This window comes from Clupea harengus, unplaced genomic scaffold, assembly GCF_900700415.2.
Source record: "Clupea harengus unplaced genomic scaffold, Ch_v2.0.2, whole genome shotgun sequence".
Lineage (NCBI taxonomy): Eukaryota > Metazoa > Chordata > Actinopteri > Clupeiformes > Clupeidae > Clupea > Clupea harengus.
In genome coordinates this window covers 18951-33897 of record NW_024879765.1, presented here as the reverse complement: position 1 = coordinate 33897, position 14947 = coordinate 18951, and the positions used below count along the sequence as shown (strand labels likewise).

At 42.9% G+C, this 14947-nt stretch overlaps 1 protein-coding gene across 2 annotated transcripts; it reads left to right on the top strand.

Annotated features, from left to right (window-relative positions):
• Window positions 1-447: 447 nt before the first annotated feature.
• On the top strand, window positions 448-14754 carry LOC122130288. 2 transcript variants are annotated; one of them, XM_042704969.1, is made up of 23 exons: window positions 449-718; window positions 1090-1164; window positions 1311-1431; window positions 1554-1656; window positions 2488-2610; window positions 2709-2825; window positions 4177-4337; window positions 4587-4733; window positions 5099-5201; window positions 5484-5612; window positions 5743-5928; window positions 6082-6338; window positions 6714-7721; window positions 7885-7990; window positions 8188-8295; window positions 8595-10154; window positions 10350-10472; window positions 10670-10798; window positions 11162-11354; window positions 11475-11599; window positions 11877-12067; window positions 12668-12801; window positions 12980-14754. In XM_042704969.1, exons 1-23 carry the CDS (start codon window positions 700-702, stop codon window positions 13210-13212), a joined length of 5451 nt encoding a protein of 1816 aa, XP_042560903.1. In that variant the 5' UTR covers window positions 449-699; the 3' UTR covers window positions 13213-14754. The 2 variants fall into 2 exon arrangements, with proteins under 2 accessions (XP_042560904.1, XP_042560903.1); XM_042704970.1 differs by lacking the exon at window positions 8188-8295 and having other exon boundaries at window positions 448-718.
• The last annotated feature ends 193 nt before the right edge of the window (window positions 14755-14947 follow it).

The following is a 14947-nucleotide window of genomic DNA, read 5'->3' as shown; positions in this document are numbered from 1 at the left end:
TTTCACATTCCTCACAATTGTATGTGAGGGGAACAGATCATCTGATGCTGTAGGCTATATTGGCCTTTCCCATAGTTGACAGAACCAAAGCATCACAATCTTTTAGATCATTATGGTTCGCTGTACAAATGTAATAGACTGATAGGTCAAAATTGATTTAGATGTACAGGCTTCTCAGGCTACTTATATAATCAGAAGAGATTGTCGCCTAATTATGATCGTAGGTGGCCTGTTTAGTCTGGTGTAAATATTTTGGGTTGTGGGGAATCATGGCCTTTTCGTGTGAAAGGTGGATTTCTCTTCAATTAATGCAGGCTAATATGCAAAATATGCAAATATCTCAGGTTACTTACAACTTGAAGGAGTTATATTCTCACTCACGCATCATGTGAGCGTAAGTTATCCCGCCCCTTCTGTTTGTGAAGTTATAAATTAGCCTCTCCGTCCTGACTCAATGGGATCGCTCAGCTGTGTGATTCTCATCGGAATGAGCTCAACATGGCGGAAACTAGGGGGCTAGCAAGTATTTCGACCCAGTATCCCGAACCCTGCACTAAACGCGTTATTGCTTTGAGAAGATAAGCAAGAAAACGTAGCGATAGTTTCTGATATGTCTGGTCATATTTCTTTCTTCCCGTGGACCACGAAGCCCATACCACATTTAAGCGAAGAAGAAACGCATTGAGAAAGCCCCTTGAGATGAGTAATCCTGCAACAGGTAAGAAGCCGAGGCAAGTGCATCATGTTTGTTAAACGTCCTTGATGAGTTGGGCGATTGGCTAGTTTGTTTCTTGTGACTTGATCTTTCTCTGTTTTGTTAAACTGGTTTTCATACTATTTTTTTTCTTTATCTAACATGTTGACTTAAGTTTGTCCCGTTAAATATTTTAGAGATCCGTTCTTGAACGCTGCTGCAATGCTCTCAAATGTTGGGTCACGGAAGAGGCAATTAAATTGTGGTTTGAGAAAACGTGTAGTCGCCAAAATTCAAGTTGGAATGAAGAGAGAGGAAGGGTGGGGGTAGCGGAGCCGAGGTATTTTCCTTTTTGCCAAGTTTGGGGGAAAAAAAGTTTTCATAATATTTTTCAGCGATCCAGAGGTCCTCCTCCTCTATACCACTGCCTGCGGATCATGTGTTGAACTCGGGAGCTGTGATCTTTCCCGGTAAAATTGCCACTTTGTTTTCATCACTAGAATACTGTTTCTGTGTGTCCAATTTTCGTATCTCTTTAGTCGATTTGGTAACCCAATTGTCCTGCAGTATCCTACATATGCAATGCAAACAAATATTTAGGCTATTTTTTTAACAGGTGCATTCGATCAACAAGGATGCCCACTGGTGTTGTTCCCAGCGGAGACTCAAAACAAACTCTGCGATCTCACCAAGGAAGACATTAATGGCTTCATAAACTACTTTCTACGTTTGCATAAGTATGTAAAGCTAGCCTGCATGACAGTGAGGCCTCAGATAATGGCTGCTTGATGCTGACCTACATGTAGCCTCACCCTGACATTAATTTTATGCAGCTCTAACCGTATTATTCCTTCAACAGCGAAAGCCAAGAGAAGGAGAGCTTGGTCTCTGTAGTTGTTGACTTAAGGCAAGCTACACTCTCCACCACAAGAGGTATAGCCGACAGCTTACAGCTGCTAGAGGTAACGGTCTCTTATCAGTGATTGTGTCTGTCTGTCATTTCAGGCGTATCTTACCACCACAGTTTTTCTTTAATTGTGGGTTCTTGACAATATGCCATTCTGAATATACTTGCAATGGTGGTCTAAAATTCATGACAATCTTGTTTGCATGAGCTGTAGGCTGTGTGGAGTATTTTCCTTAGTACGACCAGTGTCATAGTTGGGCCCATAATCATTTTATGTGTAATACAACATGTGTTTTCTGGAGAAATGTAACCTTCATTCACAAAAAGTGGGAAAAGTGACTGATTTGTCTTACACAGGCTTCTGTACTGAAGTTTTCTCATGAGTCTTAAGAGGCCCAGACATGCTTTGTAGACTCTGCTTTCTCTTGCTTTGCATACAATCTCTTCTATTCTTGTTGCTCTTAATCCAATTATGTAACTTAGTTTTCCAGTTTCAAAGGGCTTCTCTTGTTTAGTGTTTGTTCTTGAGGGCATAATGTAAAATGCGTCACTTCCTGTTATAAATGCTGCAAGTCATGGAATTCATCCTTTAGCAGAAAGTCAGAAGAGTTGGTGGGAAGGTTGGATGGTGGGCGGTCTGTTAGGGAGCAGGGGCAGTCACACGCACACAGTTGATCATATGCTTGCAGTTATCTAATAATAGTCTAAGTTGGATTGTGTTATCTACACTAAGTTGTCTTTTTTTTCTTGTCTTTAAATGTCATGCTGCAGTTAGAATCCACTTCAAATATTTACTGTGTTATATGTGTGGGGAATAGTAAAAAAAAGTGCGTTCTCTGCTTAGCAACGTTTTGTTGATCTCACCCTCCCCTCCCAATCCAATTAGCTTCACAAGAGGACAGTTCACACCTTGTATGTTGTCCAACCCAAAAAGAAAGATGTCCTGAAGCTGTTGCTCAAAGTCCTCGTACCAGGCAATTCAAAACGATACATTTCTGCACCTTTCAAGGTACAGTGAGAAGGCAATGCTTTGTACACCATTTCAAAATGTTCTGAAGAGTATTTGTAAAGTGGTCATTTAATTATTTTTGTTTTTCTGTCCAACAGCGTGTTTTCCTCAAAGAAGTCTTTGAACTTCATAACTTCATTGACAGAAGCCAGTTAACTCCATCTCTAGGAGGATATCTTATCTACAGTCATGGGAGCTGGGCGACCTTTATTAAGGTAATTCTTTTTAAGTGCTCATTGAGTTACGTTCCATCACGATTAATGTTACCCCCCACTCCCATAAAAAATGACATTTGGTAATTCCTCCTGAACAGAATGGGATGGGTGGGAGGGAAAAGAACCCTCTGAAGTGTTGTACATGTATGTCTGAGGGCACACTTGGCTGCAACAGCAACAGCTCTTCCAGAGCACATGCACTGCCCGGATGGGGGAGATCATGAGTGGTGGTCCCGTGATCCATCATAACCTTGTTAATAGGCTTAACACATGACGGCATTGTCTGTTTCTATTTAATAATAGTGATTGGATGGCCTGGAACCCCAGTAGTGTATGGTGAAATGATTTGCCTGTGTGTGTGTGTGTGACATTCAGTCGCATCTGATGGAAATGACAAGCCTGAAGTGATTTGTATTTTTTCAAATGAGTCATCTGACAAGCCGTTTGTTCCTTCCTCCTCCCAGTAATGAACAGCTATGATGTAGTCAAAGGGTATTGTTGGTTACCTTGGAGAAACTTGCGCAATTGCAAAACCTAGTCACCTGACTTCATTAGCAAATGAATACACCCACCCCCACCCCCCACCCACGCAAGCACACACACACACATGTACACACCATTCAGTCATCTTCAACTGAGCTTTAAAAACTGCAGTAGTGGTGATGGAGGGGTGTTTGTATTTTGGGGGGTTGGGTAGGGTTAGTGGAGGAGGAGACGACAACAATATTTTCCCAAATGTTCCAGAAGGCCTTTGGCTTCACGTGAACTACATGCAGGTCCTAGTGGTTAGTCGTGAGGAGGCCAACTGTAGTTTTGTTTTAATGTTGAATGCAATTTAATTTTATTTAATTTTAGTTCCTTGGATCATAGATGCTGCTGAACGTGCCATTTAGCAGTAGTTTTAATTCATAACAGTGATTTGTTGGGTTTTTAAATGATGTATTTAATTACAATGTGTATTTTGCTATTGTACTGTATATTGTTGAGCATCCTATGCAACATGTGCATCGCTAGATGAAGCAGTATATATATTTTATTCCATTTTGATTATTCCACATAGGGTTATAACCATTAGGTTATACATTTGCCTCTCACATTAAGAGTTTTTTTTTTTTTTTTTTCTTGTCTCTCCTCACAAAGAGCCATTTCTTTGTCCCCCTTTCTGAAGTAGATTGTTTGGAGCATAGATTTCAATTTGCTTTTAAATCACAAGTCTGTGTCTGGCTTTAACCCCAACTGCACTTTTGCCAGCTTTAGATTCAGTGTTGCTTTAAGTGCCCTCAAGATGAGGGGTATACAAGAGCAGTTACAAATAAATAATATCTTTTATCTATCTTTTTCTGTCCCACAGGAGATTGATTGCTTTGTCAAGGAGTTTTTGTCAGTGGTTCAGAAATTGCCTTCATGCATAGCAACCTTGCAGACCATCTCCCATCAGCCAGTGCCCTCAGGATTGGATGAACTGAAAGAGTTTTGTTCAGTTAACGAAGCCAGATTTCAGCAGCTGCGCTGGTAATTGTTCAGGTTTTTAAATTGTTTTTCTTGCTTAAGGGATAAACATACTAAAGGGAAGGGTGAGACATGCAGTATGCTATGCCACTGTGATGCTAATTTTATGATGCCATTAGTTTAAGATGTGCAAGGCATTTCATTTAAAGGATAAGTTAGAATATGAGATACATCCCTAAGGGTCAGTAATGGTTCCTCTAGGGAAGGGCTATTTGTCTTACTCTGACTTCTCCTGTCTCTTGCACCTGCCAGTGACCTTGGCCTAGACGAGCTGCTGAGGCATTGCGAATCTGTGGTGGAGAAACTGCGGTACCCTGAGAACGATCCATGCTACCAGGCCATGGCTGGGACTTCCATCTTCACCCACACGGCATATGACATGCTGCTGAACTACAGCAGGTAGGCAGGCCATCGCTGGTGGTGTGGTGACGTGCTTTCATGCTTTCTCACCTTGTCTTGTGTATGGATGGAATTCAACCAGCCCTCCCGACTGGTATGACCTGTTTTTATTAGCCTTTTGTTGGATTTCTCCCCCCCCACACGCTGCTTTTCTGTGTGAGATGGGATGGAAAACCCCATAAGCATACTTAAACTGAGCAATACTCAAACATGTCCTTACATCATTACACCCTGCCATGGGGGGGGGGGGGGATTTCTGTAGAACATCTAGAATGCCCTGAATAAAAGACTTCACCTTTGGCAATTCATATGTAGGTGGAGCAGTAGTGAGGTTTACCATTCACTCTGCTTTCCCCCACTGATAGAATAACCGCAGCTGTGGAGAAGGTGGAGTTGCTGTGGCAACAGGCCTTTTCCAAGGCCCACCTCCTGCTGAGGGTGCTCCAGCTTCAGAGGGAAGCACAACAGGTAAAGATAATGGACTGGAGGATCATGTCCCATGGTTATTTTTAGATTCTACCGTGGTCTGCCTTTTAATTATGGGAATATCCTGTGCATTTATTTTATTTGAGTGTTCTAATGTTGGCAGAATGTATCTCTGTGGTATCTTGAGCTGCTGTTGTAGTTTGGTTTGTTTATATGGTGAAACATTTTAGAGATTTCTCAGAGCTGGAACATCTGCATGCTTCCTGGTGGATCCCTCTGGCAGTTTGACTGCCTGGTGTTGATTTATGCTCTCTGTACTCTTAGATAACGGAACAGATGGGGGCCTTGCGGAAAGAGAAACTTCAGCCATACCGAATTGAAATTGCCAAAGATGGCAGCACGGCAAACTCCCTGAAGTTGGAATTTGAAACGTGTATATACACACCTGCCATGGTAAATTCACACCGAGATCGAGGAATATTTCGTCTGTTTTTTTTTTTTTGTAACGTGCAGTAGATTGGATCTTTTGAAAGTGTCCTGCTCTGGTCAGTCATTTGCATCCGTTTGATCATTTCTTGTTCAGGCTTTAGTTCGCCGCGCTGAAGACGTGATTCACACGCTGCTGGAGATGTTGCCCCAGGGGGAGGTGCAGCCTCGGGAGCAGTGGGCGGAGGAGCTGGACCTCCTGAAGGAGCGATTTTACTCCACTGTGCAGCTCCCCTACCAAACCCTCAGAGTGGTCTCGGACTTCTACCACTACTATGAAAAGGTATAGGTCGTCTTCACCATTAGTGTATATGGGTCAATTAAATATTTGAAAGGAAATGTAACTTATTGGGAAGCACTTGTTTGTGTTCTTATTCACATATTGAAAAGCATCTGATTTAAAGACTGAGTTTTTTTATTTTGTGTTCCTTTACAGGTTAAGTCCTGGTACAATCTTGTCCTCTGTGAGAACTTCCTCCAGGATCTTCTGTGGGGTGGGAACTGTGAGGGTTTCTCTTCACTGCATCATTCTCACGAGCCCATTTGTGGGGTACCGGTATGGAGACAGGCAGTGTACGAGTTTCTCAGAAAGAACCCCTCCCCAGAAATGTCAGAGGTGGTTCAGTTGGCACACCTGGCTAATGTCATTCCAGAAACAACATTACAACAGTCAGGCAAGCAGCTGTCACATCGGTAAGTTTTGCACGTTAGGCTCTTGGAGAGATTCCAGCGTTGGAACCTCTAATGTCTATGCTGCACATTTATCTTCGGAGTTGTTTATTGATTGTGTACATAGTTTTGTGTTATGGAAATTGGAAAATAATATTCTTTGTGTTGATTGGCTGTTTGCTACAGAAACTTTGTTTAGATTACTAGAGTAAGAGAGAACACGATTGTGAACTTTTCACCCAGATGAAATAAAAGCAGTAGTACTTAAGCTAGTTCAGATTAATGCGATAATATTAAATTGAGGGGGGGAAAAGACCAGCAAAAACAACTTTCCAGTGAATCATTGATGTTTTACAAAACCCATTAAAATAACTTGCTTTCTCCACATCCCCAATGCAGTTGCATGACCTTGAGGAAACTGCTGACCTCCCCTGGAGCAGTGCCACTGAATGACCTTCAGCTAGCCTTACAGTGGCAGTATGAATTTCTTAGAGGCAACAACAAAGGGTCTGACTGGATTTTAAAAGGTGGAGCATCCAGTCTCTCCTCCGAACCAGCTTTCACATCTGGCGTGGACTTGGAGCCGACAGCACCTACTGTTGAATCTTTAGACAGTCTGAGAAAGTGGGAGTCTGGGAAGGAAGTGGTCCTCCACCACACTTCCCTGCTCCCACCCAACACAGGTGCTGCCTGTGCTCCGGTGTCCGGCAAGCCTCCCTCTCTGAGTTCCTTTGACTCTGGCTTTGACGGAGCTGGAGGCAGCCACCTGGAGACGGGGAATGGGAGGGAAGCACTGGATGGTTTGCTGAGATTGCCTGGTGCCCCAGACCCATCAAGACCGAAGCCCCCACAACCCCAGATTCATGAAGAGAGCATCTCCAGTATTTCTGATTCTGAGGATCACCAGAAAGTTGAATTTGGCACATCAGACAGCCCATCACCTGCAAGCATTCAGATCATTCCCAAGATCACACTGGATTCACTGAATTTTGAGATTAAGGTGAAGCGATCGGCCACCCTTCCCAAAAACCCGTGGCTTAGTCTGCCAGTTGAGGATCTTGAGAACTCCTACACGGTCACAATCACACCAAACAAGCACTCTCGTCTTGGAGACCCGAGGAGCGACAGTGCCTCGGAACAGTCCCCACGTAGTGACGCGTCCAGCAGGTCGCGAGATCAGCCCACCCAGACAGAGGTTCTGACCAGCAGGCGGTCCACTGATGCGAATTTCAGAGAGCTCTCTGCTCTGGACAGTTTTGACTCCGCTGAACTGAGCCCGGTCCGTGGCGTTCTCTCCAGCACCATCACGGAACCCAGTGATCGGCATAGCTACATGACTGAGGGTGTCCCCACGCTGCTCTGGGACTCGTACGACTTCCACAACCTCAGACAGGAGACCTGTGATGGGTAATGTGAACAGTAAACCCATTTAGCATATAGCTCATTCTAAATAAATAATGTAATCAAACTGTGTTTGTGACCTATACTGCACCAAAACTACATTTGTCATATTTTGCAAATATTGACTTGTGACTGTATTTTGAAAAATATAATCTCATACTGCCTGAAGGTTATCAAACTCGTCTGAAGTGTCCCTGAGTGACTGGGCATTGAGGGAGCAAGAAGGATTAAAAGAAGTGGAAGAGATCCTTGATCGTGCTGAAGGAATACTAAAGGTTGTGTGCGCTTCCTTTCAGTATTTCTCAGGTTTAGACATAAAAGGCTGTAAATATCATTCAGTATTCCTTAATACACTTGTGTGTTGCTATTTTAACAAATGTCAGAAGCTGTCCTAGTTGTCAAACTGTAAACCAGTTGTATTAGTCTTGATTGAATGAATGAATGAAGACTCATTTCACTGTGTTCGGAGCAGGAGGAAGAGAGTGTTTTGGCGCAGGAGGAGATGTTGGATGTTCTAGTAGAGGCAGAGAGTCCACACAATCAGTGGCCATTGTGGGAGAGTGAAGAGCAGTTCAGTGCGGTAGGTCATGCGTGAAGAGGTGGCTTAAATCTGTAACATCACTCATTAAGGATCGTAACAGACAAATGGGCCTCTGTTCCTGCCATGTGCGTTTGTTTACGGCTTTACCCCAGTTTGAATTAGTAGGGCACTGCTTTACCTCACAGTAGGGGCCTGCCAATGATCGTTTTCTTTTTTAGCTGGGGAACAAAATGACAATCACTTGTAAAAAAACTGCACTTCATTGTTACATTTTATGTTCCTCTCCAATATTCAGTTCCCTTTATCAGTTAAATGAATGTGCTGTACTCTTTCCCCAGATGTCATCTTGTGAATTGGAAGAATCGGGGGTCATTGGTTTGGAAAATGCTTCTTTGCATGCTGAACAAGATGGCTATCAGTCATCTGATGGATCAGAACGTGAAATGACAGCGTTCCGCTTGCAGTTAGATGACGGGCGGAGGCTGGTTGATTCTGACCTGGAAGGTGCTCAGAGTAGCCGAAGTGGTCTCCTTCAAGAACTTCAGGGTCTCCATGACCTTGAGGAGCGTATTTTGGAGGAGAATGTGAAGATCCATGAGCTACGGAGGCATGAAGAAGTGGAAGAGCCCCTAGTGGAAAAGAACCAAGGTGGTGATCAGTCATCGAGATCCAGCACAGATAGAAAAAGGTTCCTGAAAGAGCTGGAGAAGGAGAAAAGGGAAGTTGAGAGAATGGAGCGGAGTCTTCACAAAGAAATGGAAAAGGACAAACACAAGGTGAAGAAATGTTTAAGTAGGGCCCGGAGAGTGGTGACTTGCTCAGTCATGGAGAGAACCTCCACACTGGAAAACTTGGATGACTCTTTGTGTGAAAAAACTAAATCTAACTCCCAGGGCCAAGGCCATAATTTGGAGAAATTGACAGAACCTGGCACTGTGGTGGATGATTCCAATACTGATGGGTCCCTGCGTTCTATCCAGAGCTCTCCTCAGAACAATGTTCCAAGTGGCCCTCCGGATACATGTGAGACTGAAGTGGATCCAGAGGATGAGACTAACCTCTCTGAGGGAAATGAGGTCGACTCTTCCAACTGTCTTGAGCATGCTGATCAAAATGCACCAGAATCTCTTAAAGACGTACTTGGAAGAGAACCACATCTTGATGGGGACAGTAGTGAAGAGTCTGACAAAGGAAAGGAACTTGTGGTTTTCATAGCAATAGAAAATGAAAGCAATGTTATAGATGATGAGGTGGTAAAGGGAGGAGAGTCGGAGGTTCCTGATTCGCCGCCTGATATTGATGCATTTGACCCTGGTGGTTCAGCAGAAAACGCTCCTCTACCGAAGCCAAGAAAAACCTTGTCTGTTGATTACAGTTCAGCGCTCAATAAATCTGAAGAGCAAGTCGATGCAAACACCTTTGAAGAAGGTCCAAGCTCCTTTCCCTTAGAGCCAACACCAATCATCACCCCGCCTCAGCCAAAAGCGAGAACTTGCCAGCTGTCTACGAACCATCTTATACATCCAGATGTGATGAAACACAGCAGTAATAACAATAACAACAACCCCACCAGTGAGCATCAAACGGCAGTTTCATGTAATGACACTGAGCCATCCTGTAGAGAGGCCGATGTTCAAGACGATCCTTTAAATGCCCTTGTCCCGGACCTAGAAAACCATTCCACTGAACACTCCGACGATGTCACTGAACACTCCGACGATGTCTCTGAACCCAGTTCTCGGGTGGAACACGTAGAGGGTGTAAGAGTGTCATGTGGTCTGGTAGAAGAGGTGACAAGTGAAGATGGAGGTTCTAATGGCTTCCAGAGCTGTAGTCTTTCCTTTTATCCCATCAGCTCAACTCCTGTCAGTCAACTGGTTGACCTACACACAAGAGAGGTACGTGTGTGTGTGTGTGTGTGTGTGTGGTCCTTTATGCGGTTATTCATGCTTGATCTCACATTAAGGTTCTCACATACACACAAATGCTCACACTACTGAACCTCAGACATGCCATTACCCCTCACACATACCGCCTCGTCCAAAACCTGCCTTAAGTTTTGAAAGTCTGATGTTTGGTCATCTGTCTTGCAGATGTCCCATTTTAAAACTCCAATCATCCTGGACACTGGATCGGGTCTGATGAAGGCTGGATTTTCTGACCAAGATCTGCCTACCACCATATTTCCAACAGTTATTGGAGTCCCCAAATATGAGGTGATTTAAATTAATTATATGTTCTACTGACCTTAACAGTGTGAAGCATTGAACAAGCAATGCCCAGTATGTGGGTGAATATTTGATTCTAAACCAACGCTGCTCTTATCTGATGGATTTTTAGGCCATGAAGGTGCAGAATATTTTTGTATGTATATGAGTTGTTTTGATCTACAATACTGTGCTTTTGTCCACAGGAGGTCATGAATGGGCGGTTCGAGAGGGAAACCTACATCGGCCATGACGCCCAACACATGAGGGGAGTCTTGGCCCTGAAGTATCCTATGAAGAATGGCATTATTCGCAACTGGGATGATATGGAAATGGTGGGTATAATTTCCCTGGTCTGCTTTGATCTTTTTGTATTTCTTTTGTAACCTGAATAAATAGGGGGAGAAAGTGACCAGCCTGTTTACACGGATGTGCTAGGCAGATACTTTTGTTTCAAAGAAATGCACAGGAAATGCATATATTCCATCGTCCGTTTTTGTGATCCCAGGAAGACCTTGATCTTTTCACTGCTGGTGCCATTCTGTGATATCTGAGCTGCACAGTGTGCCTTTAGTATTGCGTTTGTCTGAATCGCTGTAGACTTTAATCAGTTCAATCCACATTACAGCATAGATTGCAGTAATAGTCCTTGATTTATTTTGTAACATGAGGTACTGAGGTGTTTTGTCCTCACGCAGATCTGGAGCCACACATTCCAGCAGCTGAACGTGGACCCTGAGGACCACCCTGTGATGCTGACTGAAGCGGCGCTGAACCCCAAGGAGAACAGGCAGCGCATGGTGGAGCTCATGTTTGAGGCCTTCAGTGTTCCCCTCACCTACGTGGCCATGCAGGCAGTGCTGGCACTGTACGCAGCAGGACGCACCACAGGTGAGCTGAACCAGACCACAGGCAGAGGCCGGGTGCGGAGTGGCAGTCCAGTGTACTGAGGCTCACATCTGGGTTCTAATCGCATGTTTGACCTCACGTAGTGTTTTCTGTACTGTGCAGGTGTGGTGTTTGACTCTGGAGATGGGGTGAGCCACAGCGTGCCGGTGTTTGAGGGATATTGCCTTCCCCATGCTGTTCAGCGCTTCACTCTGGCTGGCATAGATGTCACACTGCACCTTAAAAAGGTAGAGGGACCTGGGATGAGGAGAATATTTAGGATGCGGTTTGCAGAATTCCACTATAATGTACATCTTCCTTCCAGTCTTAAATCTTATTTTTTACAGTATTTTATAGTCCCCATACAGATGAATATGAAGCTGCTCCCATTTCCTTATATATATATTAGTGACCATTATCAACATAAATCACTATGCGTACTTGATGTGTAGTTGTATTTTAGACTGGATAGAATACTTTGTGGTGGTAATAGTGTGTGTGTGTGTGTGTGTGTGTGTGTGTCAGTTGCTGCAGGAGCAAGGTGTGTCCATGTGCACGTCCGCAGAGCAAGAGATCGTGCGGGACATGAAGGAGAGGCACTGCTGCGTTGCTCTGGACTACGAGGCAGAACTGGCACGAGAAGGAGCCTCTAGTTCTCCAGTGTATTACACTCTGCCAGACGGACAGATTGTGCGTCTGACCAAAGAGAGGTTCAGGTAGTGTTCTCCACACCACAACACCATCATGTCCATATCTATCATATCCATATCATGTCATATCTGAGATTCTTTTGAATGAAGAGTGCATTACAAATAAAATAAATTATTATTAATTATTATTATCTAGGCCCTAACTGTTGAATCACCTGACTACTGTATTGTGCAATGCACATGGGCAATAACTAATTAGTGTTAATTAATGTCCCATTAACTAATCAATGTTCTTTTAAATTGTATAGCTCCATGCTGATGTACACCAGGTTATTGCATGCCCCTTGAAATTACGGATGTAGTTATTCTGTACACGGCAACCAATGATTGGTGTTGGCTGGAACTGAATTATGATGGGTGGTGGGAAAAAGGTTCAGGAATGTAGGTAGATGCCAAGGGAATGGAGCCATTTTAGTACTCATGACTTTGGGGAATAAATGTCTTTCCTGAAACGATTAATAAGGTCTTTGACATTAAACAAAAGCAAAAGTTCTCCAGGTTTTTCTTTGTCCTTTGGAAAGGGGGCTTAGTGGGGTTTAGTAGTAATTAAGCACTGATTTGTAAGTCAGTCTGTGTAAATGGCATTAAAGATTTCTTTTGTTGCAGAGCTCCTGAGATCCTTTTCAAGCCTGAGCTAATTGGACGTGACCACTATGGGATCCATGAAAGTATTTTTAAGTCAATCCTCCATTCTGATATTGACCTACGAAAGAGCTTTGTGGGAAACATTGTTCTGTCAGGTACTTGATTACATTTTGTTTTCCTTCTTGAAGTCCATTTTTTTTTGCACCACCACTTGGTTTTAGTTTTTTGACTGAAGTGTTTCGCTCGATTATTTTCAACTCAGTGCGACCATTTCTTGCCATGAGGTCGAACTGCAGCTTTAATCTCTCCCTGCTCTCCTTTTTGTTTGTAAAGGTGGCAATACCCTGCTGGCAGGCCTACCTGAGCGGCTTCAGAGCGAGCTCAAAAAGATGGTGCCCCCTGATCTGGCTGAATGTGTCCGGGTGATGAGCCCAAAGGATCGTGACTTCTCCGTGTGGAGTGGAGGGGCAGTGCTGTCCAACCTGTCCGCCTTCAGCTCTGCCTGGATCAGCCAGGATGAGTATGAGGAGTATGGCCCCCAGATTGTCTTCAGGAAATGCTTTTGATACCCTCCCATCCCATAGTCTTTCAGGTGGGGCTGGTGTGAGCCAGGTCTCCAGAAAGTGCTCAGACTGTCCTCAGGAACCAGTGCAATATATTAATATATTAAAAAAAGACGTGCAGGTGCCTAATTCCATGGTCCATCCGATCATTTGCTGGTTTGTGCGTGCGTGCGTGCGTGCGCGCATGCTTTGTGTTGTCTGTCTTTTTACGTAATCATTTCGTGACCCTGTGGATTGTGTGGATGACTTCCCTGAAATGATACTCCAGAGTTTTACTTCAGGAGGCCATACAGAATGGACAGTGAACTCCACCAATGATCTAAATGAACTACAGGGTAAAGAGAACTGGGTTTTTAATTGTCTTTATTTATAACGAGCCATTTGATTTGACACCTGCACTTGAATAGTACATGTTCAAAAGGAACATTAAAAACCTTTTCGAGGAGACTCTTCTCTCGAGTCTCAAAATTGTGAGTTTGGTTGTGTCAATCAGGTACTTTTTATCCATGTTTTAATTAAATATTTCCTTGTTATACTGAATATATATATATGTAATATGGAAGGATTAAAATATATATATATATATATATATATATATAGTAACATAATAAGCTATACTTGTTACCTTTTCAGTGTTAACTTGGTTAAAGGTGTAGGTCTTTTTTTGTATTTGTTTTTCCTCTTAATGTTTTTTTTTGGCCTTGTACTGAAATTTAATATTTCATAAGTTGGATATTTGCAAAATCTTCACCGTCTTTACTACAAACTTGACCTGAGGGATATTAGACATGTGGTGGTTATTGTACATTTGGCTTAGGGCCATAATTGGTTTGTGTGCTAAATCCTTGATTTTCTCTAAATACTATGATGAACTTTTTTTTTTTAAACACATCAGTATGGTTTGCCCTTATCACATGATTGAGTGCTTTCGTTCTCTTTGTAAAGCTTTTGAAAATGTTTCAAGATTTGTTTGAATTTCTTATATGTAAGTATGTGTCTTCAGTTTTCAAGCCCGAGCCATTTGCACAGTCATAAACTGCATTAGTTTAACAATCCCTCAGACTGGCCATCCTTTATCATTAGTTTGCTTAATGTGCATTTACACCAGCCCAATATCAAACTTAACCAGCCCTCTTAAGCGGCCTTTTTATTTCTACTAACACTATATTTGCGATGAGCACTTAACTTACTCTGCCACTATTTCCTGCATGTTTACAAGTATGGGTTAGGGCTGCCTTGTCTATGTGCAGAAGGGTTTAAATGTGATATAACTCGGCTAATGGTGCATAAGCCATTAAGCAACACTTACATTCCTGTGTACAAGGACCAATTGTTTATGTACCTATTGCAATCAACTGGTTGGTTTGATGCAATGTGGATTTTCATTTTTCAAATTTTTTATAAGTATCTCTATTTTTAATTTTTTTTGTGTGTGTGAACAACTTTGACTTCTTTCCAAGCAGAACTATTGCTTCTCCACCTTTACTGGACACCAAGTTATGTATGTCATATTTGACATTTTTACAATAAATAATCATAACTGAATATGTGCTTTTGTTTCATTCTTTATAACTGCTGATTCTGGACATATGGGAACACAATGGAGTTTAATTACTACTTGTACACAAAATCACTTCAAATGAAATCGCATATGCGGCCATACAAAACACATATTTGATTAATTGTTACTGGAGAGTATAGTTTTTACTGTGAATGGCCTCTCCACCAGGTGTTAGTC

Bases quoted from the DNA above. Each gene is read 5' to 3' on its own strand.
- LOC122130288 (XM_042704969.1), top strand. The intron at 1,432-1,553 runs GTATGTAAAGCT...TTCCTTCAACAG, and splicing joins TACTTTCTACGTTTGCATAA to CGAAAGCCAAGAGAAGGAGA. The intron at 11,600-11,876 runs GTAGAGGGACCT...TGTGTGTGTCAG, and splicing joins TCACACTGCACCTTAAAAAG to TTGCTGCAGGAGCAAGGTGT.